At 37.4% G+C, this 13,609-nt stretch overlaps 1 protein-coding gene across 1 annotated transcript in view; it reads right to left on the bottom strand.

Annotated features, from left to right (window-relative positions):
• The window catches only part of LOC119878807 (ankyrin repeat domain-containing protein 26-like), a 56,452-nt gene extending 43,389 nt beyond the window's left edge, over positions 1 to 13,063 (bottom strand). The window contains exons 1-4 of the mRNA XM_038589379.1: positions 12,813 to 13,063; positions 12,516 to 12,697; positions 3,368 to 3,422; positions 3,071 to 3,252 (exon numbers count right to left, since the gene is read on the bottom strand). Coding sequence (XP_038445307.1) covers positions 3,071 to 3,252; positions 3,368 to 3,422; positions 12,516 to 12,697; positions 12,813 to 12,837 — 444 coding nt within the window. The 5' untranslated portion in view covers positions 12,838 to 13,063. The remainder of the gene's footprint in view (positions 1 to 3,070; positions 3,253 to 3,367; positions 3,423 to 12,515; positions 12,698 to 12,812) is intronic.
• Between the last annotated feature and the right edge of the window lie 546 nt (positions 13,064 to 13,609).

Genomic DNA, 13,609 nt, shown 5'->3' with positions numbered 1-13,609 from the left:
GATGACATCATAATGCAGCTAGAAAACCCAAGAGACTCCACCCCAAGACTGCTAGAACTCACAGCCATTTGGCAGTGTGGCAGGATACAAAATCAATGCCCAGAAAACAGTGGCATTTCTATACACTAACAATGAGACTGAAGAAAGAGAAATGAAGGAGTCAATCCCAATTACAATTGCACCCAAAAGCATAAGGTAACAAGGAATATACATAACCAAAGAGGTAAAGGGTTTCTACCCTCAAAACTACAGAACACTTCTGAAGGAAATTGAGGAAGACACAAAGAGATGGAAACATATACCATGCTCATGGATTGGCAGAATGAATATTGGGAAAATGTCAATGGTACCCAGGGCAATTTACACACTTAATGCAATCCCTATCAACATACTATGGACTTTCTTCAGAAAGTTGGAACAAATCATCTTAAGATCTCTGTGGAATCAGAAAAGACCCCAAATAGCTAGGGGAATATTAAAAAAGAAAACCATAGCTGGGGGCATCACAATGCCAGATTTCAGGTTGTACTACAAAGCTGTGGTCATCAAGACAGTGAGGTACTGGCACAAAAACAGACACATAGATCAATGGAAACAGAATGGAGAATCCAGAAGTGGGCCCTCAACTCTATGCTCAAATAATAGTCGGCAAAGCAGGAAAGACTATCCACTGGAAAAAAGACAGTCTCTTCAATAAATGGTGCTGGGAAAATTGGACAGCCACATGCAGAAGAATGAAACTGGACCATTCTCTTATGCCATACACAAAGAAAAACTCAAAATGGATGAAAGATCTGAATGTGAGACAGGAATCCATCAGAATCCTAGAGGAGAACACAGGCAACACCCTTTTTGAACTTGGCCACAGCAACTTCTTGCAAGATACATCCCTGAAGGGAAGAGAAAGCAAAGCAAAAGTGAATTATTGGGACTTCATCAAGGTAAGAAGCTTCTGCACAGCAAAAGAAACAGTCAACATAACTAAAAGGCAACCTACAGAATGGGAGAAGGTATTTGCAAATGACCTATCAGATAAAGGGCTAGTATCCAAGATCTATAAAGAACTTAGTAAACTCAAAGAAACAACAATCCAATCATGCTATGGGCAAAAGACATGGACAGAAATTTCACAGAGGAAGACATAGACATGGCCAACAAGCACATGAGAAAATGCTCTGCATCACTGGCCACCAGGGAAGTACAAATCAAAACCACAATGGGATACCACCTCCCACCAGTGAGAATGGGCAAAATTAACAAGGCAGGAAACAACAAATGTTGGAGAGGATGTGGAGAAAGGGGAACCCTCTTGCACTGTTGCTGGGAGTGGGAACTGGCACAGCCACTCTGGAGAACTGTGTGGAGGTTCCTCAAAGAGTTAACAATAGATCTGTCCTACGACCCAGCAATTGCACTGCTGGGGATTACCCCAAAGATACAGATGCAGTGAAATGCCAGGACACCCGCACCCCGATGTTTCTTGCAGCAATGTTCACAATAGACTAACTGTGGAAGGAGCCTCGGTGTCCATCGAAAGACGAATGGATAAAGAAGATGTGGTCTATGTATACAATGGAATATTACTCAGCCATTAGAAACGACAAATACCCACCATTTGCTTTGAGGTGGAGGGACCTGGACGGTATTATGCTGAGTGAAATGTGTCAGTCTTTAAAGGACAAACATTACATGGTCTCATTCATTTGGGGAATATAAAAATTAGTGAAAGGGAATAAAGGGAAATAGAGAAATTGAGTGAAAATATCAGTGAGAGTGACAAAACATGAGAGACACCTCACCCTGGGAAATGACCAAGGTGTAGTGCAAGGGGAAGCGGGCAGGGGGTTGGGGTGAGTGGGTTATGGGCACTGAGGGAGTCACTTGGCAGGATGAGCACTGGGTGTTATGGTATATGTTAACAAACTGAATTCCAATAAAAAATTACAAATAAAATACAAAATTAAAAAATACAAAATACAAAATATAACAACTATGAAGACTAAAGTTTCCCGAGATAACGTAAAATGTATCCACTGTTGGAGATCTTTGAGAAAGTAAAGGTCATCCTTCTACAAATAATATTGTATACTCTACGGGCAACTTTTCCTTCCTTACGATTCTATAATGATAAATCATCTTATAAAAAAATGATAAATCATGAGTTTATTCATTTGACATGTGTCTCTATTCTAAGCTTATATTTAAAAAAAGATGCATCAGAATCCAGAAAATAGTTTTTATATTTTTTAAGAATCTTGCAGCTTAAAATTTATTTTTTTCATTTAATGGATAGAGATTAAGAACCTCACTTACCTAAGAAAAAAATTCAGTTTTAATTAATGAAAAAACTAAAATGTTTATTTACGTCCTCTCTATTCTCAAAAGATATAAAGTCGACCAAGATTATACCACACAGTAAGTTTAATTAGAAACCACAAGAAAGACAACAGCCAAAGTTCAAAACTCATAATAAATCTGATTATGGCTTAAAACAGACTTCACTTTGTACTATGTATAAACACAACTCTTGCTAAATTAAATATAGGCTATCATACTTTATTAAACTTAAAAGGGTAAAATTTCCTCCCAGTTCTTCATAAAAACCAGCTGTCATTCTGAAGAATCTGAGCATGTTTTGTATTGCCTTTTATTAACTTGCATTTAAAATAATTTCTACCGCATTTTATAATATACAGCATCTGTTCTACCTTAGCCTCACTACTGCTGTGTTTTTAATAATAATCTCTCTAAACTCTCCTATCTTTACATTCATCTCATCCTTATTAAATGAATTCTTACCCCACAACCCCTCCCCTCATCTTCACATCCATCTAGCTATTCTATCCAGTTGCTTTCTAATTCTTTCCCTCCATAATGGCACACCTAAGATTTGTTTATTCCCACCAACCGTAATAAATCTCAACCCAGTACTTACTTCTCTGTTGTTATTACACTGTTTTCTCTTATATTCTTGAGGGCTTCCATTTCTCCCTAAGATTCTTTTCATTATAAGGATATCAAGAGGATAGTATGTGAAAAAACATGGGGGACAAAGTTCAAAACAACTTACCTTTGTAACACCAAGCATTGCTGAAGACGTTTGAGGAGTTTCGGGTGATACAAAAGCAAGAGGAGAATAGTCAGAGACATTGACGGATGGTTTACAGAGAGTTTCAGTCTTATCTTCTCTTGCAAAATTGTTGTCAGCAAATAAAGGTCTATCTTCTTGGCTCACAAGACCACATTTTGCTTCTATTTAGTGAAAAACAAAGTAAAGAGTACATGAAGATATCTGTAACTTTGAATTACTAAATAACACAAAAATGGACAAAACTCCGTGAAAAACACAAATCTTCAAATAGCTTACTCTTGGGTCGCAGAAAAGCAGCCATTTGCTTTCTTAAGTTTAGTTTCGGGACAGTCTAGAAAAAAAATTGATAGTTTTCAGGATTACAAGTATCACATTTCGTAAAAATAATTGTAATATTCACCATTACCAAATGAACACCATTACAAAAAGAACACAGGTTTTGGAGATCATTCAAATACAGATTCAAATCTCAGTTCCGCCATTTACTAACCTACATTTTCTCATGGGGTGAAGATTATAAGAGATTTAATAGTCCCAAAATGTTACTTTTCTTACCCCTGATTATTATACAAAGTCTTCCTCAAAAAGTTAAATAAAAATAGAGCTATCCGGGATCCCTGGGTGGCGCAGCGGTTTAGCGCCTGCCTTTGGCCTAGGGCGCGATCCTGGAGACCCTGGATCGAATCCCACGTCGGGCTCCCGGTGCATGGAGCCTGCTTCTCCCTCTGCCTATGTCTCTGCCTCTCTCTCCCTCTCTCTCTCTGTGACTATCATAAATAAATAAAAATTTAGGGAAAAAAATAGAGCTAACCTATGACCCAGCAATCGCAGTACTCAGTATTTATCCAAAAGATACAAACATAGTGATTTGAAAGGGCACCAGCACCCCAACGTTTAAAGCAGCAATGACCACAATAGCCAAACTACAGAAAAGCCCGATGCCCATTGACAGATGAATGGATAAAGAAGATGCAGTGTGTATAAATACAATGGAATATTACTCAGCCATCCTAAAGAATGAAATCTTGCCATTTGCAATAACATAGATGGGACTTAAGAGTATTATACTAAGTGAAATAAGTTAGAGAAAGACAAATACCATATGATTTCAATCCTATGTGGAATTTAAGAAACAAAACGGAGGTGCATAGCGGAAGAGAGGGAAAAAAAGATAAAAATCAGAGAGAGAGACAAACCGTAAGAGACTCTTAATCATAGGAAATAAACTGAGGGTTGTTGGAGGGGAGAGGGTTGGGGCAATGGGGTAATTGGGTGATGGTAATTAAGGAGGGCTCTTGAAGTAATAAGCACTAGATGATGTATGCAACTGATGGATCACTGAATTCTACCTCTGAAACTAATAATACGCTATATGTTAATTAATTTGAATTTAAAAATTTTAAAAGGGGATCCCTGGGTAGCTCAGTGGTTTAGCGCCTGCCTTTGGCCCAGGGTGGGATTCCTGGAGACCAGGGATCGAGTCCCATGTCAGGCTCCCTGCATGGAGCCTGCTTCTCCCTCTGCCTGTGTCTCTGCCTCTCTCTCCCTATGTCTATCATGAATAAATAAAAAAATCTTAAAAAAATTTTTTTTAAATACTTTCTTTACCAAAATGTCTTAAAATAAAAATCTATCCCTAGGTAATTTAAATTAAAAAAACTAACAATAAGGGCAGCCCCGGTGGCGCAGCGGTTTAGCACCGCCTGCAGCCCAGCGCGGGATCCTGGGGACCCTGGATCGAGTCCCACATCAGGCTCTCTGTATGATGTCTGCTTCTCCCTCTGCCTGTGTCTCTGCCTCTCTCTCTGTCTCTATGACTAAATAAATAAAATCTTTTAAAAAAACTAACAATAAGAAATGTCATTATTGGGACGCCTGTGTGGCTCAGTGGTTGAGCATCTGCCTTCGGCTCAGGGTGTGATCCCAGAGTCCCACATCAGGCTCCCTACATGGAGCCTGCTTCTCCTCCCTCTGCCTCTGTCTCTGACTCTCTCATGAATAAATGAATACAATATTTTTAAAAATTAATTATTTTATTATATTTAAAATTTTTCAAATGTGTTTGAATGATTTATAATTGCATGACGATCTCTTATAAGAGAAAATATTAAAATTTAGTTTCTAGTAGTATTTATTTGGGCAAGTTGGCATTACAAACAGTTTAAGTTGCTTTTGTTTGTCAAAATGCTAAGGACAAATGATTATCTAACATCAGCTCCTTCCAGGAATGTGAGAAAAATAATAAGGCTTGTGGGGTAATGGTTCAGGAATGAAAACCACAGACACACACAGACAACAGAAAGGCATAATCAAAAATATTGACAATAAACATAGAAAGAGATGGACTGAAAGAACAGACACTAAAGAAACGTGTTTTGTTTTTTTTTTCCCCCATGTAAGGAAAACGTAGGGTACGGGAAAGTCATGTACAAAAAAATGCAGGGGGGACAGCCATGGTGGTTCAGTGGTTGAGTGTCTGCATTCGGCCCAGGGCGAGATCCTGGAGCCTCAGGATCGAGTCCCATGTCAGGCTCCCTGTATGGAGCCTGCTTCTCCCTCTGCCTGTGTCTCTGCCTCTCTCTGTGTGTGTGTGCGTGTGTGTGTGTCTGTCATGAATAAATAAAACCTTTAAAAAATGCAGGAAGAAGAAGAAAAAAAGAAAAACATAAGACGTGACCAATCAAGCATGATCTTAAGGCAGGGAAAAATGTAAGTTAAAAAAGGCCTGTGGAAAAAAATGGTTAGGTTAGTATTAACTTATTAGTTAACACTAATTAATTATTAATTAGTATTAATACTAACCTAACCATTTTTCCACAGGCCACACTATATGTGTGTATATGTGTGTGTGTATATGTATGTATGTATGTATAGTTAGGAATATATAATGAACAGCCGCCTCTGTTTTATATATACAGGTAACATTTATATAATAGATTTATAAAATGTAATTGAAAAAAGTTTAAGAGACTTTTGTTTATACTATATCCCTAATAATACTGACTTTTCTTACTCTACATTTATTTGTTTATAAATACTGTAATAAGGAATTTAGTTCTGGGATGCCTGGGTGGCTCAGTGGTGAGTGTCTGCATTCGGCTCAGGGCATGATCCTGGAGTCTCGGGATCTCGTCCCACATCATTGTGTGTGTCTCTCATAAATAAAAAATAAAATCTAAAAAGTAAGATTTTACTTTTTTCACCATAAAGTAAATTTTTCAGATAGTGGTCATCTCTCACAACCTGGAAGGTATAAATTATCACTAGAGCGAGAAAAAATTGAAAAAGAAATGTTTCAAACACATCAACTTTCCACGTGGAATAAGAACTGGTAATGAAAATTCTAATAAGAAATGTATACCTTGAAAGCCTACATCTAATGTAATATAGATGGGGTTTTAAAAACAAAAGGTGAGAATTTTTATCTAAAATTCTAAGTTGACAATTGAAGGATACTAAAAAAACAACTTTCTTTCTTATTTATTTCTTTATTTCCTCAACATAATTCATTTGAGCTTGTAAATCCTAAATGGAAAAGGAAATATAAATTTGAACTATACTTTTTAAATTTATATATTTATGACATATTATGCATAATACTTATAACATTCCATTTTACAGAATTCCATCTGTCTGCTCACTTATTCACATTAGAAAAATATTAAATTGCTTCTTCCAAGCAGATCTTATTTAGGTGTTCCAGGAGAAGCACGACTATGTTTTCCTAACATAATCTACTACCTTATAATGAAGCACAGTCTTTAAAATGAATAGGTAAATAAATAGAAAATATCTAAAATTTTAAATTTTAACATCGGACACAAGGACTATGAGTAGATATTTTTAGCACTTTATTATAAAGAATTCTGAGAATGGACATTTTACCATGTGGTTATGAAGAGCCTCCGCTTCTAGAGCTGATTATTGTTTTAGGCAATACTTGTATTCTTCACTTAGAAAAAGAGTGTTAACTACACTCTAATGGAATGATTTCAAAAACACAGTGGAATACCATAGCAATATAAATTTTGAGAAAACAATCCCTGATTTTCCACAATTTCTATTATTATAGTCTAAATGTAACAAAAGGATAGAAATAGAGAACTGAGTCCTCTCTGGTAAAACTATATGCTAACATGATAAAAAAAAAAGTCCAATAAAGAAAAATATCCAAGAAAAAAAACCTACAATAATTGGATCCACTAAAGATTTCAGTTAGGCATGAGTATTATAAAGTCATGATAGCAATAATAAATTCATTAATGAATCAATAAAATCAATGTTAGTAGAATTTAAAAATCACAACAGTAAGAATTCTGATCCCCTGACCAAATGTCATTTTTCTCTCCAACATGGGAAAGCTTTTCCCAATAAAAGTTTGCTGTCATTATATATGTTCCAACACTATTTTTTCTGCCGACTTACCAAAGTAAAAAAAAAAAAATTCAACTTGCCATTTCTCTAAAATGTACTGACCAACCTTCGATTACAAACACAAAAGACATCAGATAAGTTAAACTTTATCCCAAGAAGGTAGTAGGAGATGAAGAGGGACACTCTATCATACTAAAGGATCTCTCCAAAAAGATGACCTAACAATCATGAATATGTATGCCCCAAATGCAGGAACTGCCAAGTATAACAATTAATAACCAATGTTAGGACATACTTAGATAATAATACACATATACTTGGTGACTTCAATCTAGTGCTTTCTACACTCGATAGGTCTCCTAAGTACAACATCTCCAAAGAAACAAGCGCTTTAAATGATACACTGGACCAGATGGATTTCACAGATATTTACAGAAATTTTACAACCAGACGCAACTGAATACACATTCTTCTCAAGTGCCACATGGAACTTTCTCCAGAATAGGCCACATACTGGGTCACAAATCAGGTCTTAAACGATACCAAAAGATTGGGATTGTCCCCTACATATTTTCAGACCATAATGCTTTGAAACTAGAACTAAACCACAAGAAGAAATATGGAAGGATTTCAAACACGTGGAGGTTAACGACCATCCTGCTAAACGATTTAAAGGGTCAACCAGAAAATTAGAGAAGAATTAAAAGATTCCTGGGAAACTTATGAGAATGAAGATACAACCGTTCAAAATCTTTGGGAACAGCAAAAGCAGTCCTGAGGGGGAAATACATCGCAAGACCAGCATCCGTCCCCAAACTGGAAAGAACTCAATGCAAAAGCTAACCTTGCACCTAAAGGAGCTGGAGAAGGAACAGCAACGGAAACCTTCAACCAGCAGAAAGACAATTAATAAAGATTCGAGCAGAACTCAATGAGATAGAGACCAGAAGAACTGGGAACAGATCAACAAAAACCAGGAGTGGTTTCTTTGAAAGAATTAATAAGACAGATAAACTATTAGCCAAACTTATTAAAAAGAAGAGAGAGAAGACCCAAATTAATAAAATCATGAACGAGAGGGAGGGATCACCACCAACACCAAGGAAATACAAACGATTTTGAAAACTTAGTATGAGCAGCTTTACGCCAATAAATTAGGCAATCGAGAAGAAATGGGTGCATTCCTGGAAAAACCACAAACTACAAAACTGCAACAGGAAGACATAGAAAACCTGAACAGGCCAATAACCAGGGACGAAACTGAAGCAGTCATCAAAAACCTACCAAGACACAAAAGTCCGGGGCCAGATGGCTTCCCAGGGGAATTCTATCAACCGTTTTAAAGAACAAACCATACCTATTCCACTAAAGCTGTTATGAAAGATAGAAAAGGGATGGAGTACTTCCAAAGTCGTTCTATGAGGCCAGCATCACCTTAATTGCAAAACCAGACAGAGACCCCACCAAAAAGGAGAATTATAGACCAATACCTTGATGAACACGGACACAAAAATTCTCAACAATGATACTAGCCAACAGGATCCGACAATACATTAAGAAGATGATTCACCATGACCCAGTGGGATTTATCCCCGGGATGCAAGGCTGCTTCAACACTTGTAAAGCAATCAATGTGATTCATCATATCAGCAAGAGAAAGAACCAAGAACCACATGATCCTCCCAATAGATGCAGAGAAAGCATTTGACAAAATACAACATCCATTCCTGATCAAACTCTTCAGAGTGTAGGGTAGAGGGAACATTCCTCAGCATCTTAAAGCCATCTACGAAAATATCGATTATCAATGGGGAAACACTGGGAGCCTATCCCCTAAGATCAGGAACAAGACAGGGATGGCCACTCTCACCATCTGCTATTCAACATAGTACCAGAAGTCCTAGCCTCGGCAATCAGGCAACAAAAAGAAATAAAAGACATTCAAACTGGCAAAGAGGAAGTCAAACTCTCCTCTTTGCAGATGACATCATAATGCAGCTAGAAAACCCAAGAGACTCCACCCCAAGACTGCTAGAACTCACAGCCATTTGGCAGTGTGGCAGGATACAAATTCAATGCCCAGAAAACAGTTGGCATTTCTATTACATCTAACAATGAGACTGAAGAAAGAGAACTGAAGGAGTCAATCCCAATTACAATTGCACCCAAAAGCATAAGGTAACAAGGAATATACATCAACCAAAGAGGGTTAAAGGGTTTCTACCCTCAAAACTACAGAACACTTCTGAAGGAAATTGGGAAGACACAAAGAGATGGAAAACATACTACCATGCTCATGGATTGGCAGAATGAATATTGGGAAAATGTCAATGGTACCCAGGGCAATTTACACACTTAATGCAATCCCTATCAACATACTATGGACTTTCTTCAGAAAGTTGAACAAATCATCTTAAGATCTCTGTGGAATCAGAAAAGACCCCAAATAGCTAGGGGAATATTAAAAAAGAAACCATAGCTGGGGGCATCACAATGCCAGATTTCAGGTTGTACTACAAAGCTGTGGTCATCAAGACAGTGAGGTACTGGCACAAAAACAGACACATAGATCAATGGAACAGAATGGAGAATCCAGAAGTGGGCCCTCAACTCTATGCTCAAATAATAGTCGGCAAAGCAGGAAAGACTATCCACTGGAAAAAAGACAGTCTCTTCAATAAATGGTGCTGGAAAATTGACAGCCACATGCAGAAGAATGAAACTGGACCCATTCTCTTATGCCATACACAAAGAAAAACTCAAAATGGATGAAAGATCTGAATGTGAGACAGGAATCCATCAGAATCCTAGAGGAGAACACAGGCAACACCCTTTTTGAACTTGGCCACAGCAACTTCTTGCAAGATACATCCCTGAAGGGAAGAGAAAGCAAAGCAAAAGTGAATTATTGGGACTTCATCAAGGTAAGAAGCTTCTGCACAGCAAAAGAAACAGTCAACATAACTAAAAGGCAACCTACAGAATGGGAGAAGGTATTTGCAAATGACCTATCAGATAAAGGGCTAGTATCCAAGATCTATAAAGAACTTAGTAAACTCAAAGAAACAACAATCCAATCATGCTATGGGCAAAAGACATGGACAGAAATTTCACAGAGGAAGACATAGACATGGCCAACAAGCACATGAGAAAATGCTCTGCATCACTGGCCACCAGGGAAGTACAAATCAAAACCACAATGGGATACCACCTCCCACCAGTGAGAATGGGCAAAATTAACAAGGCAGGAAACAACAAATGTTGGAGAGGATGTGGAGAAAGGGGAACCCTCTTGCACTGTTGCTGGGAGTGGGAACTGGCACAGCCACTCTGGAGAACTGTGTGGAGGTTCCTCAAAGAGTTAACAATAGATCTGTCCTACGACCCAGCAATTGCACTGCTGGGGATTACCCCAAAGATACAGATGCAGTGAAATGCCAGGACACCCGCACCCCGATGTTTCTTGCAGCAATGTTCACAATAGACTAACTGTGGAAGGAGCCTCGGTGTCCATCGAAAGACGAATGGATAAAGAAGATGTGGTCTATGTATACAATGGAATATTACTCAGCCATTAGAAACGACAAATACCCACCATTTGCTTTGAGGTGGAGGGACCTGGACGGTATTATGCTGAGTGAAATGTGTCAGTCTTTAAAGGACAAACATTACATGGTCTCATTCATTTGGGGAATATAAAAATTAGTGAAAGGGAATAAAGGGAAATAGAGAAATTGAGTGAAAATATCAGTGAGAGTGACAAAACATGAGAGACACCTCACCCTGGGAAATGACCAAGGTGTAGTGCAAGGGGAAGCGGGCAGGGGGTTGGGGTGAGTGGGTTATGGGCACTGAGGGAGTCACTTGGCAGGATGAGCACTGGGTGTTATGGTATATGTTAACAAACTGAATTCCAAAAAAAATTACAAATAAAATACAAAATTAAAAAATACAAAATACAAAATATAACAACTATGAAGACTAAAGTTTCCCGAGATAACGTAAAATGTATCCACTGTTGGAGATCTTTGAGAAAGTAAAGGTCATCCTTCTACAAATAATATTGTATACTCTACGGGCAACTTTTCCTTCCTTACGATTCTATAATGATAAATCATCTTATAAAAAAATGATAAATCATGAGTTTATTCATTTGACATGTGTCTCTATTCTAAGCTTATATTTAAAAAAAGATGCATCAGAATCCAGAAAATAGTTTTTATATTTTTTAAGAATCTTGCAGCTTAAAATTTATTTTTTTCATTTAATGGATAGAGATTAAGAACCTCACTTACCTAAGAAAAAAATTCAGTTTTAATTAATGAAAAAACTAAAATGTTTATTTACGTCCTCTCTATTCTCAAAAGATATAAAGTCGACCAAGATTATACCACACAGTAAGTTTAATTAGAAACCACAAGAAAGACAACAGCCAAAGTTCAAAACTCATAATAAATCTGATTATGGCTTAAAACAGACTTCACTTTGTACTATGTATAAACACAACTCTTGCTAAATTAAATATAGGCTATCATACTTTATTAAACTTAAAAGGGTAAAATTTCCTCCCAGTTCTTCATAAAAACCAGCTGTCATTCTGAAGAATCTGAGCATGTTTTGTATTGCCTTTTATTAACTTGCATTTAAAATAATTTCTACCGCATTTTATAATATACAGCATCTGTTCTACCTTAGCCTCACTACTGCTGTGTTTTTAATAATAATCTCTCTAAACTCTCCTATCTTTACATTCATCATCCTTATTAAATGAATTCTTACCCCACAACCCCTCCCCTCATCTTCACATCCATCTAGCTATTCTATCCAGTTGCTTTCTAATTCTTTCCCTCCATAATGGCACACCTAAGATTTGTTTATTCCCACCAACCGTAATAAATCTCAACCCAGTACTTACTTCTCTGTTGTTATTACACTGTTTTCTCTTATATTCTTGAGGGCTTCCATTTCTCCCTAAGATTCTTTTCATTATAAGGATATCAAGAGGATAGTATGTGAAAAAACATGGGGGACAAAGTTCAAAACAACTTACCTTTGTAACACCAAGCATTGCTGAAGACGTTTGAGGAGTTTCGGGTGATACAAAAGCAAGAGGAGAATAGTCAGAGACATTGACGGATGGTTTACAGAGAGTTTCAGTCTTATCTTCTCTTGCAAAATTGTTGTCAGCAAATAAAGGTCTATCTTCTTGGCTCACAAGACCACATTTTGCTTCTATTTAGTGAAAAACAAAGTAAAGAGTACATGAAGATATCTGTAACTTTGAATTACTAAATAACACAAAAATGGACAAAACTCCGTGAAAAACACAAATCTTCAAATAGCTTACTCTTGGGTCGCAGAAAAGCAGCCATTTGCTTTCTTAAGTTTAGTTTCGGGACAGTCTAGAAAAAAAATTGATAGTTTTCAGGATTACAAGTATCACATTTCGTAAAAATAATTGTAATATTCACCATTACCAAATGAACACCATTACAAAAAGAACACAGGTTTTGGAGATCATTCAAATACAGATTCAAATCTCAGTTCCGCCATTTACTAACCTACATTTTCTCATGGGGTGAAGATTATAAGAGATTTAATAGTCCCAAAATGTTACTTTTCTTACCCCTGATTATTATACAAAGTCTTCCTCAAAAAGTTAAATAAAAATAGAGCTATCCGGGATCCCTGGGTGGCGCAGCGGTTTAGCGCCTGCCTTTGGCCTAGGGCGCGATCCTGGAGACCCTGGATCGAATCCCACGTCGGGCTCCCGGTGCATGGAGCCTGCTTCTCCCTCTGCCTATGTCTCTGCCTCTCTCTCCCTCTCTCTCTCTGTGACTATCATAAATAAATAAAAATTTAGGGAAAAAAATAGAGCTAACCTATGACCCAGCAATCGCAGTACTCAGTATTTATCCAAAAGATACAAACATAGTGATTTGAAAGGGCACCAGCACCCCAACGTTTAAAGCAGCAATGACCACAATAGCCAAACTACAGAAAAGCCCGATGCCCATTGACAGATGAATGGATAAAGAAGATGCAGTGTGTATAAATACAATGGAATATTACTCAGCCATCCTAAAGAATGAAATCTTGCCATTTGCAATAACATAGATGGGACTTAAGAGTATTATACTAAGT

Source organism: Canis lupus, unplaced genomic scaffold (genome assembly GCF_011100685.1).
Source record: "Canis lupus familiaris isolate Mischka breed German Shepherd unplaced genomic scaffold, alternate assembly UU_Cfam_GSD_1.0 chrUn_S1931H2130, whole genome shotgun sequence".
In the NCBI taxonomy this organism is placed as follows: Eukaryota; Metazoa; Chordata; class Mammalia; order Carnivora; family Canidae; genus Canis; species Canis lupus.
This window is presented reverse-complemented; position numbering and strand designations above follow the sequence as displayed.